The sequence below is a fragment of the Pieris napi genome, chromosome 13 (genome assembly GCF_905475465.1).
Source record: "Pieris napi chromosome 13, ilPieNapi1.2, whole genome shotgun sequence".
Taxonomy (NCBI): Eukaryota; Metazoa; Arthropoda; class Insecta; order Lepidoptera; family Pieridae; genus Pieris; species Pieris napi.
In genome coordinates this window covers 7,078,217-7,095,881 of record NC_062246.1, presented here as the reverse complement: position 1 = coordinate 7,095,881, position 17,665 = coordinate 7,078,217, and the positions used below count along the sequence as shown (strand labels likewise).

At 32.7% G+C, this 17,665-nt stretch overlaps 5 protein-coding genes across 6 annotated transcripts; 3 read left to right on the top strand and 2 right to left on the bottom strand.

Annotated features, from left to right (window-relative positions):
* Nucleotides 1-5,106: 5,106 nt before the first annotated feature.
* Nucleotides 5,107-6,071, top strand: LOC125055405 (radial spoke head protein 9 homolog). Its single transcript, XM_047657861.1, has one exon. The coding sequence runs from the start codon at nucleotides 5,235-5,237 to the stop codon at nucleotides 6,048-6,050; it is 816 nt and encodes a 271-aa protein (XP_047513817.1). The 5' UTR covers nucleotides 5,107-5,234; the 3' UTR covers nucleotides 6,051-6,071.
* Nucleotides 6,072-7,080: 1,009 nt separating this feature from the next.
* On the top strand, nucleotides 7,081-10,204 carry LOC125055591 (putative E3 ubiquitin-protein ligase UBR7). 2 transcript variants are annotated; one of them, XM_047658047.1, is made up of 3 exons: nucleotides 7,082-7,314; nucleotides 7,997-9,259; nucleotides 9,296-10,204. In XM_047658047.1, exons 1-3 carry the CDS (start codon nucleotides 7,150-7,152, stop codon nucleotides 10,088-10,090), a joined length of 2,223 nt encoding a protein of 740 aa, XP_047514003.1. In that variant the 5' UTR covers nucleotides 7,082-7,149; the 3' UTR covers nucleotides 10,091-10,204. The 2 variants fall into 2 exon arrangements, with proteins under 2 accessions (XP_047514002.1, XP_047514003.1); XM_047658046.1 differs by having other exon boundaries at nucleotides 7,081-7,314; nucleotides 7,997-10,204.
* A 382-nt stretch (nucleotides 10,205-10,586) lies between these two features.
* LOC125055593 (ubiquitin thioesterase otubain-like) lies at nucleotides 10,587-12,686 on the bottom strand. Its single transcript, XM_047658049.1, has 5 exons — nucleotides 12,536-12,686; nucleotides 12,147-12,446; nucleotides 11,615-11,836; nucleotides 11,024-11,134; nucleotides 10,587-10,709 (listed from the first exon to the last, which is right to left on the bottom strand). The coding sequence occupies exons 1-5, from the start codon at nucleotides 12,641-12,643 to the stop codon at nucleotides 10,623-10,625; spliced, it is 828 nt and encodes a 275-aa protein (XP_047514005.1). The 5' UTR covers nucleotides 12,644-12,686; the 3' UTR covers nucleotides 10,587-10,622.
* Nucleotides 12,687-12,895: 209 nt separating this feature from the next.
* LOC125055594 (pre-mRNA-splicing factor SPF27) lies at nucleotides 12,896-14,215 on the bottom strand. Its single transcript, XM_047658050.1, has 5 exons — nucleotides 13,964-14,215; nucleotides 13,729-13,892; nucleotides 13,433-13,645; nucleotides 13,178-13,331; nucleotides 12,896-13,076 (listed from the first exon to the last, which is right to left on the bottom strand). The coding sequence occupies exons 1-5, from the start codon at nucleotides 14,036-14,038 to the stop codon at nucleotides 12,939-12,941; spliced, it is 744 nt and encodes a 247-aa protein (XP_047514006.1). The 5' UTR covers nucleotides 14,039-14,215; the 3' UTR covers nucleotides 12,896-12,938.
* A 1,924-nt stretch (nucleotides 14,216-16,139) lies between these two features.
* On the top strand, nucleotides 16,140-17,396 carry LOC125055595 (peroxiredoxin-5, mitochondrial). The gene is made up of 3 exons (XM_047658051.1): nucleotides 16,140-16,348; nucleotides 16,435-16,701; nucleotides 17,083-17,396. Exons 1-3 carry the CDS (start codon nucleotides 16,244-16,246, stop codon nucleotides 17,278-17,280), a joined length of 570 nt encoding a protein of 189 aa, XP_047514007.1. The 5' UTR covers nucleotides 16,140-16,243; the 3' UTR covers nucleotides 17,281-17,396.
* Nucleotides 17,397-17,665: the final 269 nt, after the last annotated feature.

Here is a 17,665-nt window from a genome sequence, read left to right as displayed (position 1 = left end):
GAGACCGACTGCGCTGTTAAAGCCATGAAAATTACTTGAAAAATTATTATTATTCAAAAAGGGCAAGCAAAAGCCGTTTAATATTTTGAAGAAAAATGAAGAGTACCAACAAAGCATTTCACCGTTTTGGTACGTTGGATTTTGTTGGTGATGTAGATGAAGAAGAACGTGTATTCAACATAATACAAAAATTTATCTGTGATGTTTACAATTTTCCTGGAATAATTGATGTAGATGCTGCCAGACTACAGTTGTTTATCATTTACATACATGATATCTGATATAAATGAAGAATTCAATCGAAAGAATTTAAGAAACTTCGATGCCTGTAACTTACCACCTTGTAAAAGTGAGCTTTGGCAACAGTTTCGACGGGCTAGCTTTGGAACAATGCAAGTATGAAGATGATAAATATTTTCAACCCCGAAAACAATGGCTGGACACTACAAGATGGTAAATATGATTTTCATTGGTTCGATGGAGATCAATTACCGGGTTTTGTCAGTGAGTCGCTGGAAGAACAATCAGGTAAATTATTTTCGTTTCTCATATTATTTGTATCTTTTTAGTTTTTTCAGACCTTCATTGTTTAACTTGTTTTTTACAGAGGAAGAAAATAAGGATAATGCTGATGATGACGATCACGATTTAGATATTCAATTTCAAGATTTTTGGGAAGCTTATGGGGGTGGTATACTGTGCTTTCAGAGTGTACCTGGAGGGGATAAGGGGGTAATGCGTTGTAAATCTTAATTGTATTTTATTGTATTGTTTATTGTGTTTTTTAGTCTAAGTTTGGCCATTGTGCTGTTATTAAATAAATAAATAAATAAATAAATAAATAAGATTGATATTTGATGATGATGATAATGAAGATTAAAAGCCACTGTTAAGAAATATTGAAGAATTAATATTTTTCCACTTTGTTTCCAAATTTCCAATAAATAATTAATTAAAAAAATTGCTGCTATTTAAATATAAGTGGTATTTTTAAAAAATATTTTTTAGTTCTAATTAATAAATTGAAAAAAAAAAAATGTCGGCTAACTTTAGTATTATTTATTATGTGTCAATTTTTTTCTTATTTTTGTTGCTACAATTTACTGGTCAACAAAAGTTCTAAAAATTATAAAATATCTGTTCAAGTAATTTTCATGGCTTTAACAGCGCAGTCGGTCTCACTCAGTCTCATGCGCGTAGATAATGCTCTCTCACTCATAGAGATATTAAAATTTAGTTTAGGGGATGATTGGCCCCTTGGATCGGTCTGTCTTCTTGTCAAAGCTTTTAAAATAGTTGTCGGATGAACATATATAAAAATGGAGCGTCAGAATTTACGTGAAGTTGACTAATTATTTTGAGACCCTTAAAGCGTCTGTTAAGCAATATGGCCGACGGAAAGTGTCTGGGAGTATTGACAATTTATTTTTAACTATACACTCGAAAACATATATAAAAATCAGCCATGAGAATTTACGTGAAGTAAGTAATGTTTTTGTGTACCTTGATTACCTGATACCTGGAAATTGGCCGTTTGACCAAGCTAGCAGGTAGGCATACGATCATAGTACATACTAACACTACCCAATCGTCCACATTTCATCCGTCAGAAAATACGTGATGTCTGGCGGCCCTGGGATCTTGCTCTATAAATTAAAACCCCAAAAAGTTATTAACAGGCATACTAAAAGTTTTTTTATCCTTTACCATTTATAATCTTTAACACAAACAGATAAAACCAACAAATGAGTTGTAAAACATGTAACAATACGTTATCCGTAGCGGATTCGCGGCGCACCCGCAGGCGAGTCAGCCAGCCTCCTGTTAACAAACAATTAACGGCGAAAAATAAAGAAATGGGGCGATTAAGGTCTCATGGGGCGGGAAGGGAAGGCCCGGGGCGCGGTTGTGGGAACTCTGTATTGTTTTTGGATGGTCACATTATGATTGCTCAGTCGGCTGACGCTGCGCACAGACACACCGTGTCGCTAAACAACGAAGCTTTAGCACACACATGGCGAATTAATTTTATTGTACGTTTGACGATATGATTGCTTTTCAATTGAGATCGAAAACCGACATTTGTTCGGTATTCAAAGTGAAAAATATTAGCTTTTCGCCTCAGTAGGCTTTACGAATTGCGTTTTTTTTATAGAACAGGGGGCAAACGGGCAGGAGGCTCGTCTGATGTCATGTGATACAGCCATGGACACTCTTAAGGCTAGAGGCGAGTGCGTTGCCGGCCTTTAATTGATACGCTCTGTTCTTGAAGGAATCTAAGTCGATTTTTTTTAACCAGAATTTTGTGACCATAAGAGGAGTTGGCCTGGTGACTTCAGCGTGCGACTCTCATCCCTGAGGTCGTAGGTTCGATCTCCGGCTGTGAAACAATACAACAACTTTCTTTCTATGTGCGCATTTAATATTCGCTTGAACGGTGAAGGAAAACATCTGGAGGAAACCGACATGTCTTAGACCCAAAAAGTCAATGTGTGTGTCAGGCACTGGAGGCTGGTCACCTATTATATTGAAAAATGATCATGAAACAGTATCAGAAATCTGAGGCCCAGACCTAAAGAGGTTGTAGCGCCACTAAGTTTTTTGTGACCTTAAATTAAAGTTAATTTAATAGCTAACTTACCTAAAAAAAATTACTTAATTGTTTAAATTAAAGGGTTACTAAAGAGGTTTAATCTTCTGTTTTAATTATGTACCTAAGTCTACTAATACTAATTGTGTATAAATTTAAAAATATTAATAATCATCCATCACTTAGTAGGTAGGTACCTCATGTTTTGGTAAAATATATTTCATAAAGAAAAAAAATCACTCTCGTTAGTTATAATAATAACTTATAATAATATAATATAGTAAATAATAGAATAGGTCATAGGAAGAACGTTATAATAATATAGACATTGACTAAACGATAGTTCAAAATTAATATATATTCAGGTGTAATACCTCTATAAGCCCAGTCATAATTATTTATGCGAAGATTGCGCATTTTTCTGCATTTAGCGATTCGAGTTACAGTCGCCCGTTACACAGAAACATTTATACTTAATCATAGATAAAGTGATTTATTTTTCTTTGTCTTTATTTATTGCAACTTGCATAATTAATAATGTATTTAATTTAAATTTAAATTAACTGTAATTTCTACCGAATTATGGCTTGTAATTTAAATATCCTTATCATATTTTAAATTAAAGCTTTTACCATAAAATACCCAAAGAAATAGCAATAGACTCAGGTTTAGAAACGCTTTCTTTGCTTAAGTTAGTATCTAGTCATGAGCACTGTCAAAAGATCCGTAGGTATCTTTTTTTTTAGAATACTGGCCAAAGAATCCAATCAATACCAGCAGTGCAGTTATCGTGCATTTGAAGAGCCCTCACATAATCTGTGCCCTCAACGACACGTAACCGACAATTTTCATTTTTACCGACACGTAGCGCGTGCCGAATCGCCGACACGCGCTCATTGTTTTTATTGCTTGATGTTTTAATTGTGACATTAAGTGCGAACACCTGTATCTATTGAGTTGAGAGGGGGTGCATAGTTTAGTTGGAGGAGCTCTCAAGTATCTAATCCGTTAAACAATCGACTGGAAATCGGAAGTGAGTTAAAATACATGAAAAATATAATTTGTATTATCTATTTACTCAAGTACTTTTTAAAGAACTCCAACCAATCATAGAACTGAAGCACGGATGCAACAGTCTTATAATTCTAAATTCAAATGATATATTATAATTTTTAAATTATTAATAAATCCCATTTCAATAATAAAGTTTTATTCTGTTCAGCATGGTAGTTCTCTTTGAGTTCGAATACTAGCAGATGGAGGGTCATCACCATCTCGTATATAACTTTTACTACAAAATCATGATGAGTTCAGTATTATGTATGAACTTCGTCAAGATGCTCTTTAGAAACGGAATCTTAAATTTCTTTAAATCGAGCTCGTAGCGCTATCTAGTGTGGAGTAGTCAAAACTTGAACAAAAGCGACATCCAGTATGAGGTAGAAACACTATGTGAGTACAAAATATTATTAATAAAATATTTCAATACAAACAATTAAATTAAATACAAAATGTAATTCGGTATTTAAGTTAAAATGCAAACCTGAGTTGCCTAAGCTAAATCTACATAATATTGTAATGACTATTATTTTGTAAAAGTCTATTTTTGTTCAATATTTACATGATAAATTTACGTCACCCGTGGGCCTACAAATAAGCTACACGACACGATAGAAATCTTGCGAAAATAAGTAAATTGCGGCTTTGGTTATTTGACCTCACGTCCAGTACAAATTGACCTATCCAATCGAACACAGTTCACCATAACAGAAATCTTGTTAATGTGGTAGTTTTTCTACTCAAGTTACAAGTTACGATCAACAGAGGGCTTGCAAATATTTGACGTCCGGTAATTGTCATACGAGACGTAAATATCCGCTTACATTGCCTGCCGATGTCCCTGTTGGATATCTTAATGATATTTTTGGCATATTATACTTTCCATGTTTAAGGAAAATCGTGTTAAACTAGAAGACTTAGATTTTCCGAATACCATACATACGTATTGATTTAATAAATGAAGTTTTTGTTTTTAATAGCATTAAAGGTTTAATAATTATTAATACTTTGAAATTTTGAGGCTTTATATTCCAGTCAAAATCGTCTTGAAATGTAATATAAAAAACTAAAAAATAAATGTGCTATTTCGAAAAAAATACAATATTAACCTTTATCAAATTATTCTGGATATACTAACAATATGCTTTTGCACCATAAACAATGTTAGAACATCTTAAGGCGGAAACACATTATTAAAACGCAACGTGTCGCGTAATACGCAACCCGATGTCCATCGTGCGAGGCGTCGGGTCGAGTCGGGTGGCGTTTTTTCCCCCACCATCGACAACACATCGATCTGGAATGTCATGATTGGGTGGCGTGTGCTCGCATGGAGTCGCGTGGGATGTTCAAAGTGTGATCGTGATTCTCCATTCTTGTCTTAGAAAGTAGTACAATTTGATTCGACTCGGGTCGCGTGGCGTTTTAATAAAGTGATGCGCCTTTAGAACTTATTGGAAAATAAAAATTATAGCGCCAATATAATATTATGATTTAATTGAAATTCACTATGAAACTCCTCACAAAAAAACAATATGTTTGACATATATTTGACATACGTGATTAAATATGGTTTAATCTTAAAATGGATATTCACAAATTATGGGAATATAAAGAGTATGTTAATGTCAATGGATTTATGTTATCGAACGAGTTAATATCATTGTTACAAAATTCTCTGACACTGTTACAAGTAGAGAACCACTTTTCTCACGTTCAATACTGGGGACAGATCTACGCTGTCGATGGAGATTATCATATAGCAGTTGGTATCACCAGAGATGCCTTAGCGGATAGAAAGTATTTCTACTCAACTGACTTCAAATTCTGGGGCATCTTGGCCAGACCAAAGAAGAAATATAAGCAACTATCTCTACTTACAACATTTCCCTTTCGTGGGGACCCGTCATTGAAAATAAAAGTCCTTGATGAGGCGATGGATGAACAGCATCCGGACAGATGCCAGGAGATGCGAGAAGAGAAACGACTTGCGGCAACAATCAGCAACATTTGTGACGAAGCTGAGATTTGCGCTCGTGGACAACTAATCAAACAGCCAGATGGTTCTGTAGTAATTAACCCTAATTTCTATGGTCTCACAGGACAGGAAGCAAAACTGCTTAAATCTTATATGCATATCCGCCCAGCACAGCAACGTTGGAATACCAACCTGTTGACTAGACAGGATTATAACTTTAGTATGGATTTTCTAGACTCAATCGACCAGGACATACCTTCTGGGTGCTGGAACCTGTCATTGGAGCAGAATGGAACTCTCGCATATTTAAAAAGTTTATACTGGCCAGGAATGTCATACTTCCACAAAATAAAAACCCCTGATGCAGGATTTTTGTATATTGGAAATGGAAGGAAAAATTTAGATGTTCCTTTTCTAATTTAAACATACAGTTAGCAAACAGATGTTTATTTCGTTTTTTAAAGAATAATAAAAGACATGAGTTGAAGAAAGCGGCCAAATATTTTTTTAAACTAAGTATGATAAGAAGCATTTTACAATTTATTAGGCAAATATTATTATACTACATAATACAGTCGAAATTAGGGAACTCGAATCCAAAGTCAAGATAACAAGAAGTCAACAAGCTGTGTATATAAAAGAAAAGAATAAAAGTAACTGTGTTTAAATATAAAATAAAACGATATCAAACCATGTATATTGTACAATGTTAAATTTTTAGTAAAAAAACATTGTTTTATCGGTTATGAGTAGGGCAAAATTAGTAAAATAGTCAGTCGTCATTACCATGCATCGACCTTTATGGGGCTTCTAAACGGGCCATGTTTTGCTGCAATTGATGGCTGCAACACTGTGGCCCGGCAACATTGCAAACAATAGCAGCCACACTATGCAATATTGCTCTAATGTCCCGGCCATATAGCCAAACATGTTTTGTGTAGCCACTTATGACCGATGTTGCCCCGATGGGTTGCCGGACGATCGCTAGGCTATCGAATTCAACTGCAATATTGCACAGCCAGTTCTATTGTTGTTTCAGTCACTCTCTTTGTTATGGCACAGTGTATCCTTTTCTACGCGACATGAAGTTTGCTATGAGTGAAGTGTGCCTGTTAAGTTCTCTATTACTTTTTTTATAAACAATTCCGATCAGGCTTTATCTAAAGTTTAATAAGCTCTATGTACAGAGAATATTTGCTACATTTATAAAATCCCCCCTTAAGTTGGATGTCAGTAAATTGTAAAATGTACTTGATCGGCATTGAACTCCTATAACCTTAGTATTATTGGCAATATTTTATCCCGTTAATGTGTATAAATGGTTGAATGATAAATCCAGTGCAAGTAGAAACAAATAAGTTATTTTAGCAAAATATAGCATCTGACAATTGGCAGAAAATCCTTTGACAACTGATAGTTTGAGAAAACCGCCAGGCGTCATTCATAACATTTTTACCGGCACTTTCATTTTCATTGTTCTTTCTTACTACAATTCCCATTTCCCATTATATACGAACACAAAATGGATAATAACGATGCAGTTGGACTTGATGACAATGAAACAGCAGGACTGGAGGACGAAAAAGTAGTTACAATGATGGACGTGTTAAAAGAACAAGAAGATTTTGAAGAAGATGCAAATGCTGTACTCGGAGCTTCTGACGATAAAAATTGCACTTTCTCTATGGTGAGTGCTTTTACTTTATCGTTTATTACAACCTAAACATAACAATCAAATATTACAGTATTTGCAATTTTCTTAAACTTCGTAGTTATAATAAAAAAAAATTAAAACAGTTTGGTCCCTTTGAAAGCTTTCCTTTAACGCTGGCAGCATTTCCTCGCTGTATAGTGATAGGATGGGATCCCCAGTACTATCTTCCGAGCGCCAACTTAAATCTTTAATTAGCTTGTGCACTTGAACCCCACAGCCCAAGAGGCCAAAGGGAACAAAATTGTAGTTGGAGGAAAGACTTATATTTGAGCCATTTATTATTTTAGCATGCCAGCTTGTTTGCTTGTCTGAGGGAGGTAAGATGTGGCTAACATGTCCACACAAGTAGCATCCCATACCAAAGCCCATCCCAAGGGATCAACAACATCCCATCCTGCTGCTTGCCATCGTCTCTAGCTATGCCTGTTGGCTCCAAAATGGCTGGAACATTGACATTCAAATTACATATTTCATATTCCATACACTTCATTACAACATATTTAGAAACTAGTTCATTATATAGGAAATCTCATAAAAATTAGTAAACTATTTTAACAATACCCTTTTTACTGAAAGTTCTCAAATAATTTCAAAAATTATAATTTTTATAACATTGATGGGTGGTATAATAATAATTATGATATTTTGGTTTCAGGGCTACATCAAAAGACAAGCTATATATGCTTGTATGACTTGTAATTCTGATGCCAAAGATGATCCTTCAAAGAGAGCAGGTGTTTGCTTGGCTTGTAGCCTTAAATGTCATGAGGATCATGAACTTGTTGAGCTTTATACAAAACGCAACTTCCGATGTGATTGTGGTAACCCTAAGTTTAAGTCGCATCCTTGTCAATTCACTCCAAATAAGCAAGATTTAAATGAGGAAAACAGTTACAACCAAAATTTCTCTGGTCTGTACTGTATTTGTCAAAGACCTTATCCAGACCCAGACGTAACAGAAGAAGATGAAATGATACAGTGCATTATTTGTGAGGACTGGCTCCATTCTGCACATCTTGATGCTACTGTCCCTGATAATGATCAATATTCAGAGATGATCTGTAAACAATGCATGGAAAAAAATAATTTCCTACATAACTATGGAGACCTTATTGTAAACTCTGAAGCAGATGTTATTGATATAAGCATGAATGGATTATCTAATAGTGGTGCAAATGAAAGTGTTATTATGGATACTACAAATGATTTGTCTATAAATAATATTGAAAACCTACAAGAAAGCATCACTTCACATAGCAAAGATACTTTTGTTTCGGAGGTAGTTGATGTCACTGTTAAAAATGATGAAATAGAAATAAATACACTAACTAAGGAAAAAGATTATGTAAATAAATCTGAACATATTGCCACAAATAAATCCAATGATTCAATGAAGGCATCCCAAACCCAAACTAGTCTTGATAATAATGTAATGACTTCTGAAAAAAATTGTTTATCATCAGAGCATACTCCAAATGTAGAGAAAGAGCAGGTTACCTTTGTCAATAATTTACAAAATAAAAATATTACAGACATTACCGAAAGTAACATAGAGCCTTCCGAACTACTAGATATTACAGAACATGAAAAATCTGTACGAAATAGTACAGCAAGTAATGAAAATGAAGCAATGCAAAATTCAAAATTAAATTTTAATGAGTCAACAATTTTAAGAACTGACACAGTACAAGAAATGGAAAGTGATTCTGAAATTGGAAACCTTCATAAAAATGCATCTGTTGAACAGATTAATGCAAAAGGGGAATTACTGGTAACAGAAACTATAGAATTTTCAAAAGAAAAATTGATAAATTATAATGAAGAGGGAAATGAAAAAGTAACATCTACTAAATCACCTGATGACTTGGAAGAAGATAGACTTCTTGAAGATCCTGTTCCAGAAAACAATGCTACTCAGGTTAAAAGTGTAACTCCAGAAAACAATGCTACTCAGGTTAATAGTGTAACTGATGAAATAAAAACAGAAGATTTAACCACAGTTCCAGTGACAGAAAATAATGTAGAAACTTTACCAGAAAAAGATACTGCATGTGGTACAGAGCCACAATTAAAAGAATCTAGTAGTAATGCAAACTCTGGTGATAAGACAGCTGCAATAGATAATAACGCAGAAGAACTTCCATTAGATAATTTACATAAAAATCAACACATAATATGTGAAAAAATGGATGTGACTAATGATACTGAACTTTCAAATACTCAAGAACCAATGGAGAAAAGTCAGAAAAATGAATGTAAACGTAAGCTTAGTAAGTCAGTTGAAGATCAGGTAGATGATTTAGAATACAAAAAACCAAAACTAGATTCAAAACCTTGTGTTAAACCTCAAAATGTGAAACAAAGGTACCAAGGTGCTACATTTTGGCCAGTACACTTTAGGCAGAAACTTTGTACTTGCAATGAATGCCTGTCTATGTATAAAGATTTATCAGTATTATTCCTAATAGATCCTGAAGACACTGTAAGTGCATATGAGCATTTAGGAAAGGAGAAATCAAATGGAAAACCAGCATCTGAATATGAAAAAGGGTTAGCAGCTCTATCTTCGTTAGACAGAGTCCAACAAATTAATGCACTGACTGAGTACAATAAGATGAGAGATAAATTATTAGATTTTCTAAAGAGTTTCAAAGACCGTAAAGAGGTAGTTAAAGAGGAAGATATTAAGGCTTTCTTTGCTGGTATGAAACCAAAACGGGAACCCGATGGAGTTTACTTCTGCAGATAAGATGCTTCTTAAAATGTCCACTATTCTTTTTAATTATTATTCTAGCAGTAAGACTTAACTTTGGTTTAAATGATATTTGTCTAAAATTTCAATAATAAACAGTTTAGTTTCTAATTATTTTTACATTTTACATACCACGGACCAGTCTGTCCAAAACTAGAACATAGTAACAATATTTGTCTATCAGCTACTGTTTTTTTAAGACTTAAGGAGCTTTTAAAGTTTATTTCCTTAGTTTTTGGGGTGCATCTAAAATATCTCGGATATTATACTTTACTTTTTTCTATTAATATAATATTTTTCCCTTTATTAATATACAATACCACATAGTCACTGTATCTATTCCCAATTTCTTTATTTACGATTACACACATTGCTTTTCAGTTTAGTCCTCAATATTTCTTATAAACTATCTTCATAGCTGTCAAACAATCATCATTAGTATCATTCTTTCATCATCATTTGTATGTAATATAGAATAGAGTAAAAAACAAACAAGGTAGAATAGTTTATTATTAAAAAAGTATTGCAATCACGCGTATAGAATATCGTAATGGCCAGGTCTATATAGCAAGTGGACAAGGGGCTTTGAACCTTCCGGGAAATCGTGGGCGATTACCTGAAAATATTTCGTAAAATGAATCATATCTCATCTCTATATATACATCAAATAAAGTTGTGAAAACCAGCTTGTAATAAAGTGAATAAATAAGAATTATCAAAATTTATTTCTGAATATAATATTTAACAATATCTGCACTACATCTATATAGAATCGACCTATGTTTTTTTCTTAATACAACTAAAATTTACAATCAAATCAGCTTGGAGACATATCTACATCTGTAGAAAGTACTATAATACAAATCTTACACTACTACAAATACACAAACTACAAAGCTGATTTCACTATGTTTCATTATTTTATAATACCTGACTTCCCTCACCACGATCCATGTACTTAACTCTGACTCCAACATTTAGAGCATTACTAAGGGCTATTATGTGAATATGGTCAGACTCTTTGTACATTGGTTCTACCTCCTGAAAAACATATTTAATTTCAAACAACAAAGTGTCATAATCCTTATGATTATTTAACAGTAATGTAAAATATATACAATAACATAAAATAAAAACTTCATAATTATGTCAGTAATGTTCCGTGTCATGTATATGTTGTAGCCTAATTGTAAATTGAACTTATGATAATGTGCCCAATAATGATAAACTAAAACTTGCAACATCATATGGCCAGCCTACTTGAAAGGAGTCAGTAGTGTACTTAAAAATATTAAGAACTATATTCATGACATAGACAAACAAACATTGTAACAGTTAGTGGCTCTAACTTTACACAGGCATTACACTGCCCTATCCATCAAAATGTAAAATACATATTATATATAACTATAATAGTTTATTCTAGTCTAAACAGAAAACTTTTGTTAATTAAAAGTTTATATTAAATTGTTATTGAAAAAAAAATTAAAGTGGAAACAGCACTTTCTTTGTAAACAATACCTGTCTACAAAATTCAGTAACAGTTCGGGGACCCTCAATGAAGTTTTGATAAAAATCATGCTGTGTCTGAAGCTGTCCAGATGTAATAAGTCGCAAGTATACAACAATGTAGTCAGAGTATCCCTGTTTATTAAACTTGTCATGCAGCTCCTTGCGAATATCTTCTATTCCATCTGAACTTCCTCCAGCTTGTTCACCTACTCTCTGAACTACTTCCATAAACTGAAACATGTTTAAAGGCACTCCAAAAGATATGATGGTAACCATAATTTAACTTTTTAATAAATAATAAAAAAAAATGTTTATTAGTAGTATAAATAAACATCTTTAATGTTATATGTGAGAGAAGATATTATGAAACCATACAAATAAAAGGTTATAATTGGATAAAAGAATCTTAAAATTTACCTACAAAATCAACAAAATATTTATAATACTTAGCACAAACATCAAAATGTCTCTACATAGCAAACTATCAACATATAAATTCATCATCAATAAACAAAACATAACCCCAAATATGTTTTCTTACCGTTTCATAGAAATCATCAACAGTAAATTGTGGAAATCCTAGAGCTACTAGAATATCTTTAGAGTTTTTAGCTATCTCATGGAACTTTTCATACTCTCCTTTATCCTTGAGCAGGTGTTCTAAATATGCGTACGAAAAGGCTCGGAAAAAACAGTTACCGTCCGGCCTTGTTCTTCGAATGCATGTATATTTTGAAGCTAAATCTTTAATTTTTAATAGGTATACCGGGTCCTCATTGTATTCTTTTTCTAACGATGCCAGATCTTCTTGCTCACCAACCAATGGAATAGACTCTGAAATCTGCAAAACAAACAAGTCAATGGGAATGACATTGTTTTATAGAACTAGCGATTCTTTCTACAAAAAAAACTATCAAACTGTTTACTTACTTCTTTCTCGATTTCACGTTGCTGCTTTAAAATCAATTCATCTTGATTAACAGAGCTATCACCTAAATTACCGGTACAAGCGCTGCTGCTCGCTGCATCGTCCGCCATTTTCGATTATTTTGAAAATAAAGCTGACAGCTGATTTATTTGCTGATGCCGGTTGGCCATATTTTTTTGACATTCGATTATTGACAAATGACAATCAAAAATATGAAAGGAGGATACTACTATTCCTAGCAAACAACAAAAAATATGAAAAATGTTGAAAATATTATTTAATATGAAAATACATCATTAGCAATAACTAACAGCTTGCATAATCAGCTCATCTCATATTTTTTAAGAGACATTAAATCAAACTTTATGTTTAAAATCTTATTTATTTATAATTAAGTGCCATGGGTTAGTCTGCAAACATATCTTCTATTTTTTTTTGAACTTCTTTTTCAGTATCAGAGTTGAATTTGTCTGGAAGGTTTTTGACTGCTTCAAGATCCATGTCTGGAGTTTCGCCACCATCACTAGAAACTTGCCCTTTTGCCTAAAAGAATATTAAAGTACAATTTAATAAGATTCAAACCACACATTAATTTATACCTAAACATACATTTTTTATAAGTTAATAATTACAGTAATACATACTTTCTCGAGCTGTATTTCCAGCTGCATTATAGCTCTTTCCAACCGATAATTATCAGATACAAGTTGTGCCCAGCGACGACGAAGAGCTCTTAGTCTGGCACCACTTGCTGTTTGAGAACGTTTACGCTCCCAGTTTACTGCAGCAATTTGCTTTCTGGAATATTTTGATGTTTGCTTAATCATTAGTTTATTTCTTGAAATTTAAACAGTAAATATAAAACTTAAATATGCCATCAAGTTAAAAAGTTTTCTCACCTTAATTGTGCATGAACATTCTGTGAACGTTCAACCAAAGCTTGCAAAACATTAAGGTATGATCTCCAAGCTTCTGAACTGTACTGTAATTGCAGCTCTAAGTTTAAGACTCTTATAGCTTGGTGAGAAAGCTGGGCATGTGAATTGTCAACTGCTTCTGTCCAAGCTGTAGGTTCCCCTAGTCTTCCTGTTGGTGGGGGTGGTAATTCATACCTAAAAACACCAAAATCTTAGAAAAATCAACACATGTATGAAAATTTTGTCATAACTCAGATTACTTAAATGGTAATTTGTACCTTTTCATAGATAATGGTTCCATTGGCAATCGTTGCTGAACTCTTTCCATTTCTCTGTGCAAAGCAGGTGTTTCGAAGGCTGTACTCGGTTCAGGGCCAGAATTTTCTAAATAATTTTTAGTAGGCCTATATCTCCGACATTCCTCTTCGACCATAGCCAATGCCTTAACAAATTAGATAAAGAAAATAGTAGGAAAAATCTATTAAAATAAAACGCTTCATTTGAGATATTTACCGCTTCTCTAACCCCAGGATCATCATAACCCTGGTCGATGTATGGCAATGCATCAACCACTGCTTCTCCCGACATAGTTATCACAACAACGGAAAAGAGCCACTTATTCTTAACTATGGTGACCAATTATTAACTACATTTATTGGTCAAAACTAAAAATTTATACCGGAGAATGTAAGAAATACTAATTGTTTATTTTAAAACGTTTCTTGTTCTTCACTGCTGTTATTACCACAGAACACAAATTAATTGGTGTAGTCCTTGAATGAAAGAACAGTTTCTATAAACTATTTTTTTGACCTTTTTACTCTGTACAAAGAAGTTTAATTGTGCGTTTTCCAATTACAGCACTAGAGCGCATTATGCGGCATAATGCTCAACGTTGAATGTTCCAACTACAGCAACGCTTCGCACAATTGAGCACTCTCAAAAGTAATGCTCTCGCGTGCTTCTCGCAATCAATAGCAACACAGTGACAGAAAATTTACCAGTGTTTTTCTTTAAGTTGGCATTTATCGAAATTTTCGTTAGTAAATATTATTTATTGTTGAAAAATTTGTAAGTTTCGTCGTAGATTTTGAAAATAATTAAAGTTATTTCATATAAAAAAAAAAAGTTATTTCAAACTGCAAAAAAAATAAATATAAGTATGGATTTATTTATTTATTTATTTATTGGAAACTAAACAGATACATCACTATATAGAAAAAATAAAAATAAATGTAAACATAAAATAAATAGACATATTGGACATATCCTTGAAAAAAGTTTCACTAATAAAAAATACAATACAAAGTAAGACAATACAAAACATGACAGCAAAATTTTACACTAAACTAGCAGCTACAAAAAAAAAAAAAAAAAAAACAAGGACGACACAAAGCTTAAGATAATAAGAGTTTTAACTTATTCTTAAATGAAGCAGAGGAGTGCGAAAAAGGGTCGATGTTAGTGATGGAATCCAAGGTATAAATAGTTACTTTATTATATTCCACATTTAAAATATGAATACAATTTCATTTTAAAATTCGGATCTGTAAACAAATTTATTTTACAGGATAATACTTTTGTAAACATTGCAAAGGATTTGAAAAAGTATATAATTTTTTTTAGAAATCATTTAAAAAAATTACTCAAAACGTAAATGATTCTCGTAAAGTATTCTGCTATGGAATTCTCTTCCAATTGACATTAGACGGGCTCAGTCCTTAAATTTATTCAAAAAGCTTCTTCTTGATCATTTTCTTTCTGCCTCGTAATTAGCTGCCTCTGCTTATATATTAATTATTGTTGACTCTGATAACCTTTTGATTATATTTTAAATTTTTGTCTATACACACTTTTATTTATGATTATTGTTATTTTCCTTTAGACTTTACTTTTTTTAGATATAGTAACGGGTTATTTTGAGTTTTTTTTGTTAATAATTTTTGTAATTCTTGTACTCTCTACCCTCTGTTGGTGTTTCTTTTTCATTATTCCACATTAGGGTTGCCTGGAAGAAATCGCTTGTTAGCGATAAGGCCGCCCGTTGCCTTAAAACTTTTTGTAACATGTTTTTTTGTACTTTTGTTATGTGTATGTTAATAAGGTAACAAAGCATAAATAAATAAATAATGATGTAAACTTCTTACATCAAACTAAATATTTTACTGTTAATTTAGCTTGTTAAAACCTTATATTCTTTAAAGGTTTTCTCTTATTTCAGTAAAAAAATGTTAATGAAAAAATCAAAATCCAAATTACTTAAAATAAGCGTAAATAGTTTTCAACCAATTATTATTCTTTACCACATTATTTATACATTAATAAGGTTACTATCTCTATTCAGAACATTTTTTTTTGAACACTGACTTAGCGCACTCTGCTGATGCATTTGAAAACTAATTCACGTTTCAATTAAGCTTCAGCATAATGTGGCATTGTGCGGCACTGAGTCGCATTATGCTCTGTAATTGGAAAACGCACAATTATTTTACGGTATGGTATTTTACGGAAAGATGAAATGCATTAATTAAAACGATGCAATAACCTTCACTCACTATATCGTAAGAAACAATAATTCTAATATTTTATAGCGATAAATAAAGACTGCCTTTTTGCCTTTGACATAGATAAAACCTTGAATTTAATTTGACAGTGATAAATGCAACGCAGTGATAAAAGTGAATGGAATCAAGAGTGGAGATCGATCATCGAAGTACTAAAATGATTGAATGACTGAGCGTTGAATTATTAAATTCTGAAAATCGAAGCAAAAAATAATAATTGACCTCACAAATGTTTTCCACTACTACGTCGCTCATTAAATGTGTTCCTACACTTACTAAACAAGTGTCTCTCAGAGCAGTTCACTCGACGAAATTAGCAATGGCTCCTATTAAAGTAAGTTTAAAGACAGTATTAAACAGTTATACATTATGAAGCATTATATAAGAACCGGCTAAGGTTTAATGTTTTAATATTTTCAGGTTGGCGACAAACTACCTGCAGTGGATCTTTTCGAGGACTCTCCAGCAAATAAAGTAAATGTTTGTGAATTAACGTCTGGAAAAAAGGTTGTACTTTTCGCCGTACCTGGAGCATTTACACCTGGTTGCTCCAAAACACATTTGCCGGGATATATACAAAACGCCGATAAGATGAAGTCTGAAGGTGTAGCGGAAATAGTGTGTGTTTCTGTTAATGATCCCTATGTGATGGGTGCTTGGGGAAATCAGCATAACACGAAAGGAAAGGTAAATTTAAAAAATGTAACATTTTATTTTACTAAAGTTAGCTCCATAAACAAGTCACCTAAATTGATGAATCAAGAATATATAGATTGGTAACTAAGAAAATTCTTCATATTTGACATAGCATTTTGATATTCTAGAGTATGAAATTAATGTTATGAAAAGCAATGCTTTTGTAATTGTTAATTATTCTGTATTGAATGACTGATAAGCCTTTCGATAGTGATTGACCCTGACCTTGTGAATAATGAATATACATAAGCAATATTAAAAACTGCTTGATAAAAGTTTTAAAGTGTTGTTATTTACCAAGAGTATAATTTTTTATTTCCTATGATATAAATATGATACTGTGTGGGAATATATATATTTTTTTTATTATAGGTTCGTATGTTAGCTGATCCATCAGGTAGCTTCATTAAAGCTCTTGATCTTGGTACAAACCTCCCACCTCTTGGTGGTTTCCGTTCCAAAAGGTTCTCCATGGTCATCAATGACAGCACAGTAGAAGAGCTAAATGTGGAGCCTGATGGTACAGGTTTGTCATGCTCCCTAGCTGACAAGCTGAAACTGAAGGAGTAATTGCTTAAATTAATCTCTGTTAATCTCAAAAACACATCCCAGCTTTTAGCTGTTCTAGACTTGAAGCAACCCTTGTGATATGTATATTAGAATGTAATAAATATATATAAATAATATGTCAATGTGCTTTAATTTTAAAATGTTAATACCTGGGGTTTTCATTTCTCATTCAAAATTCAAATTATGTTGTAATTATAAAATTACAATAGATTTAATAAATTTGTACTATAATGTGTTTAGGTTAGTTGGGTTGGTGAAAAACAATACTAATTACACAGCTATTGCTGTTGCTTTTTATCAATTTTTAATCAAAAATTCTTGATACTTCAATTTATCAGGCTAAAGTTATTTTACTCATAGTGGTTCAAAACAAATTGTTGATTTA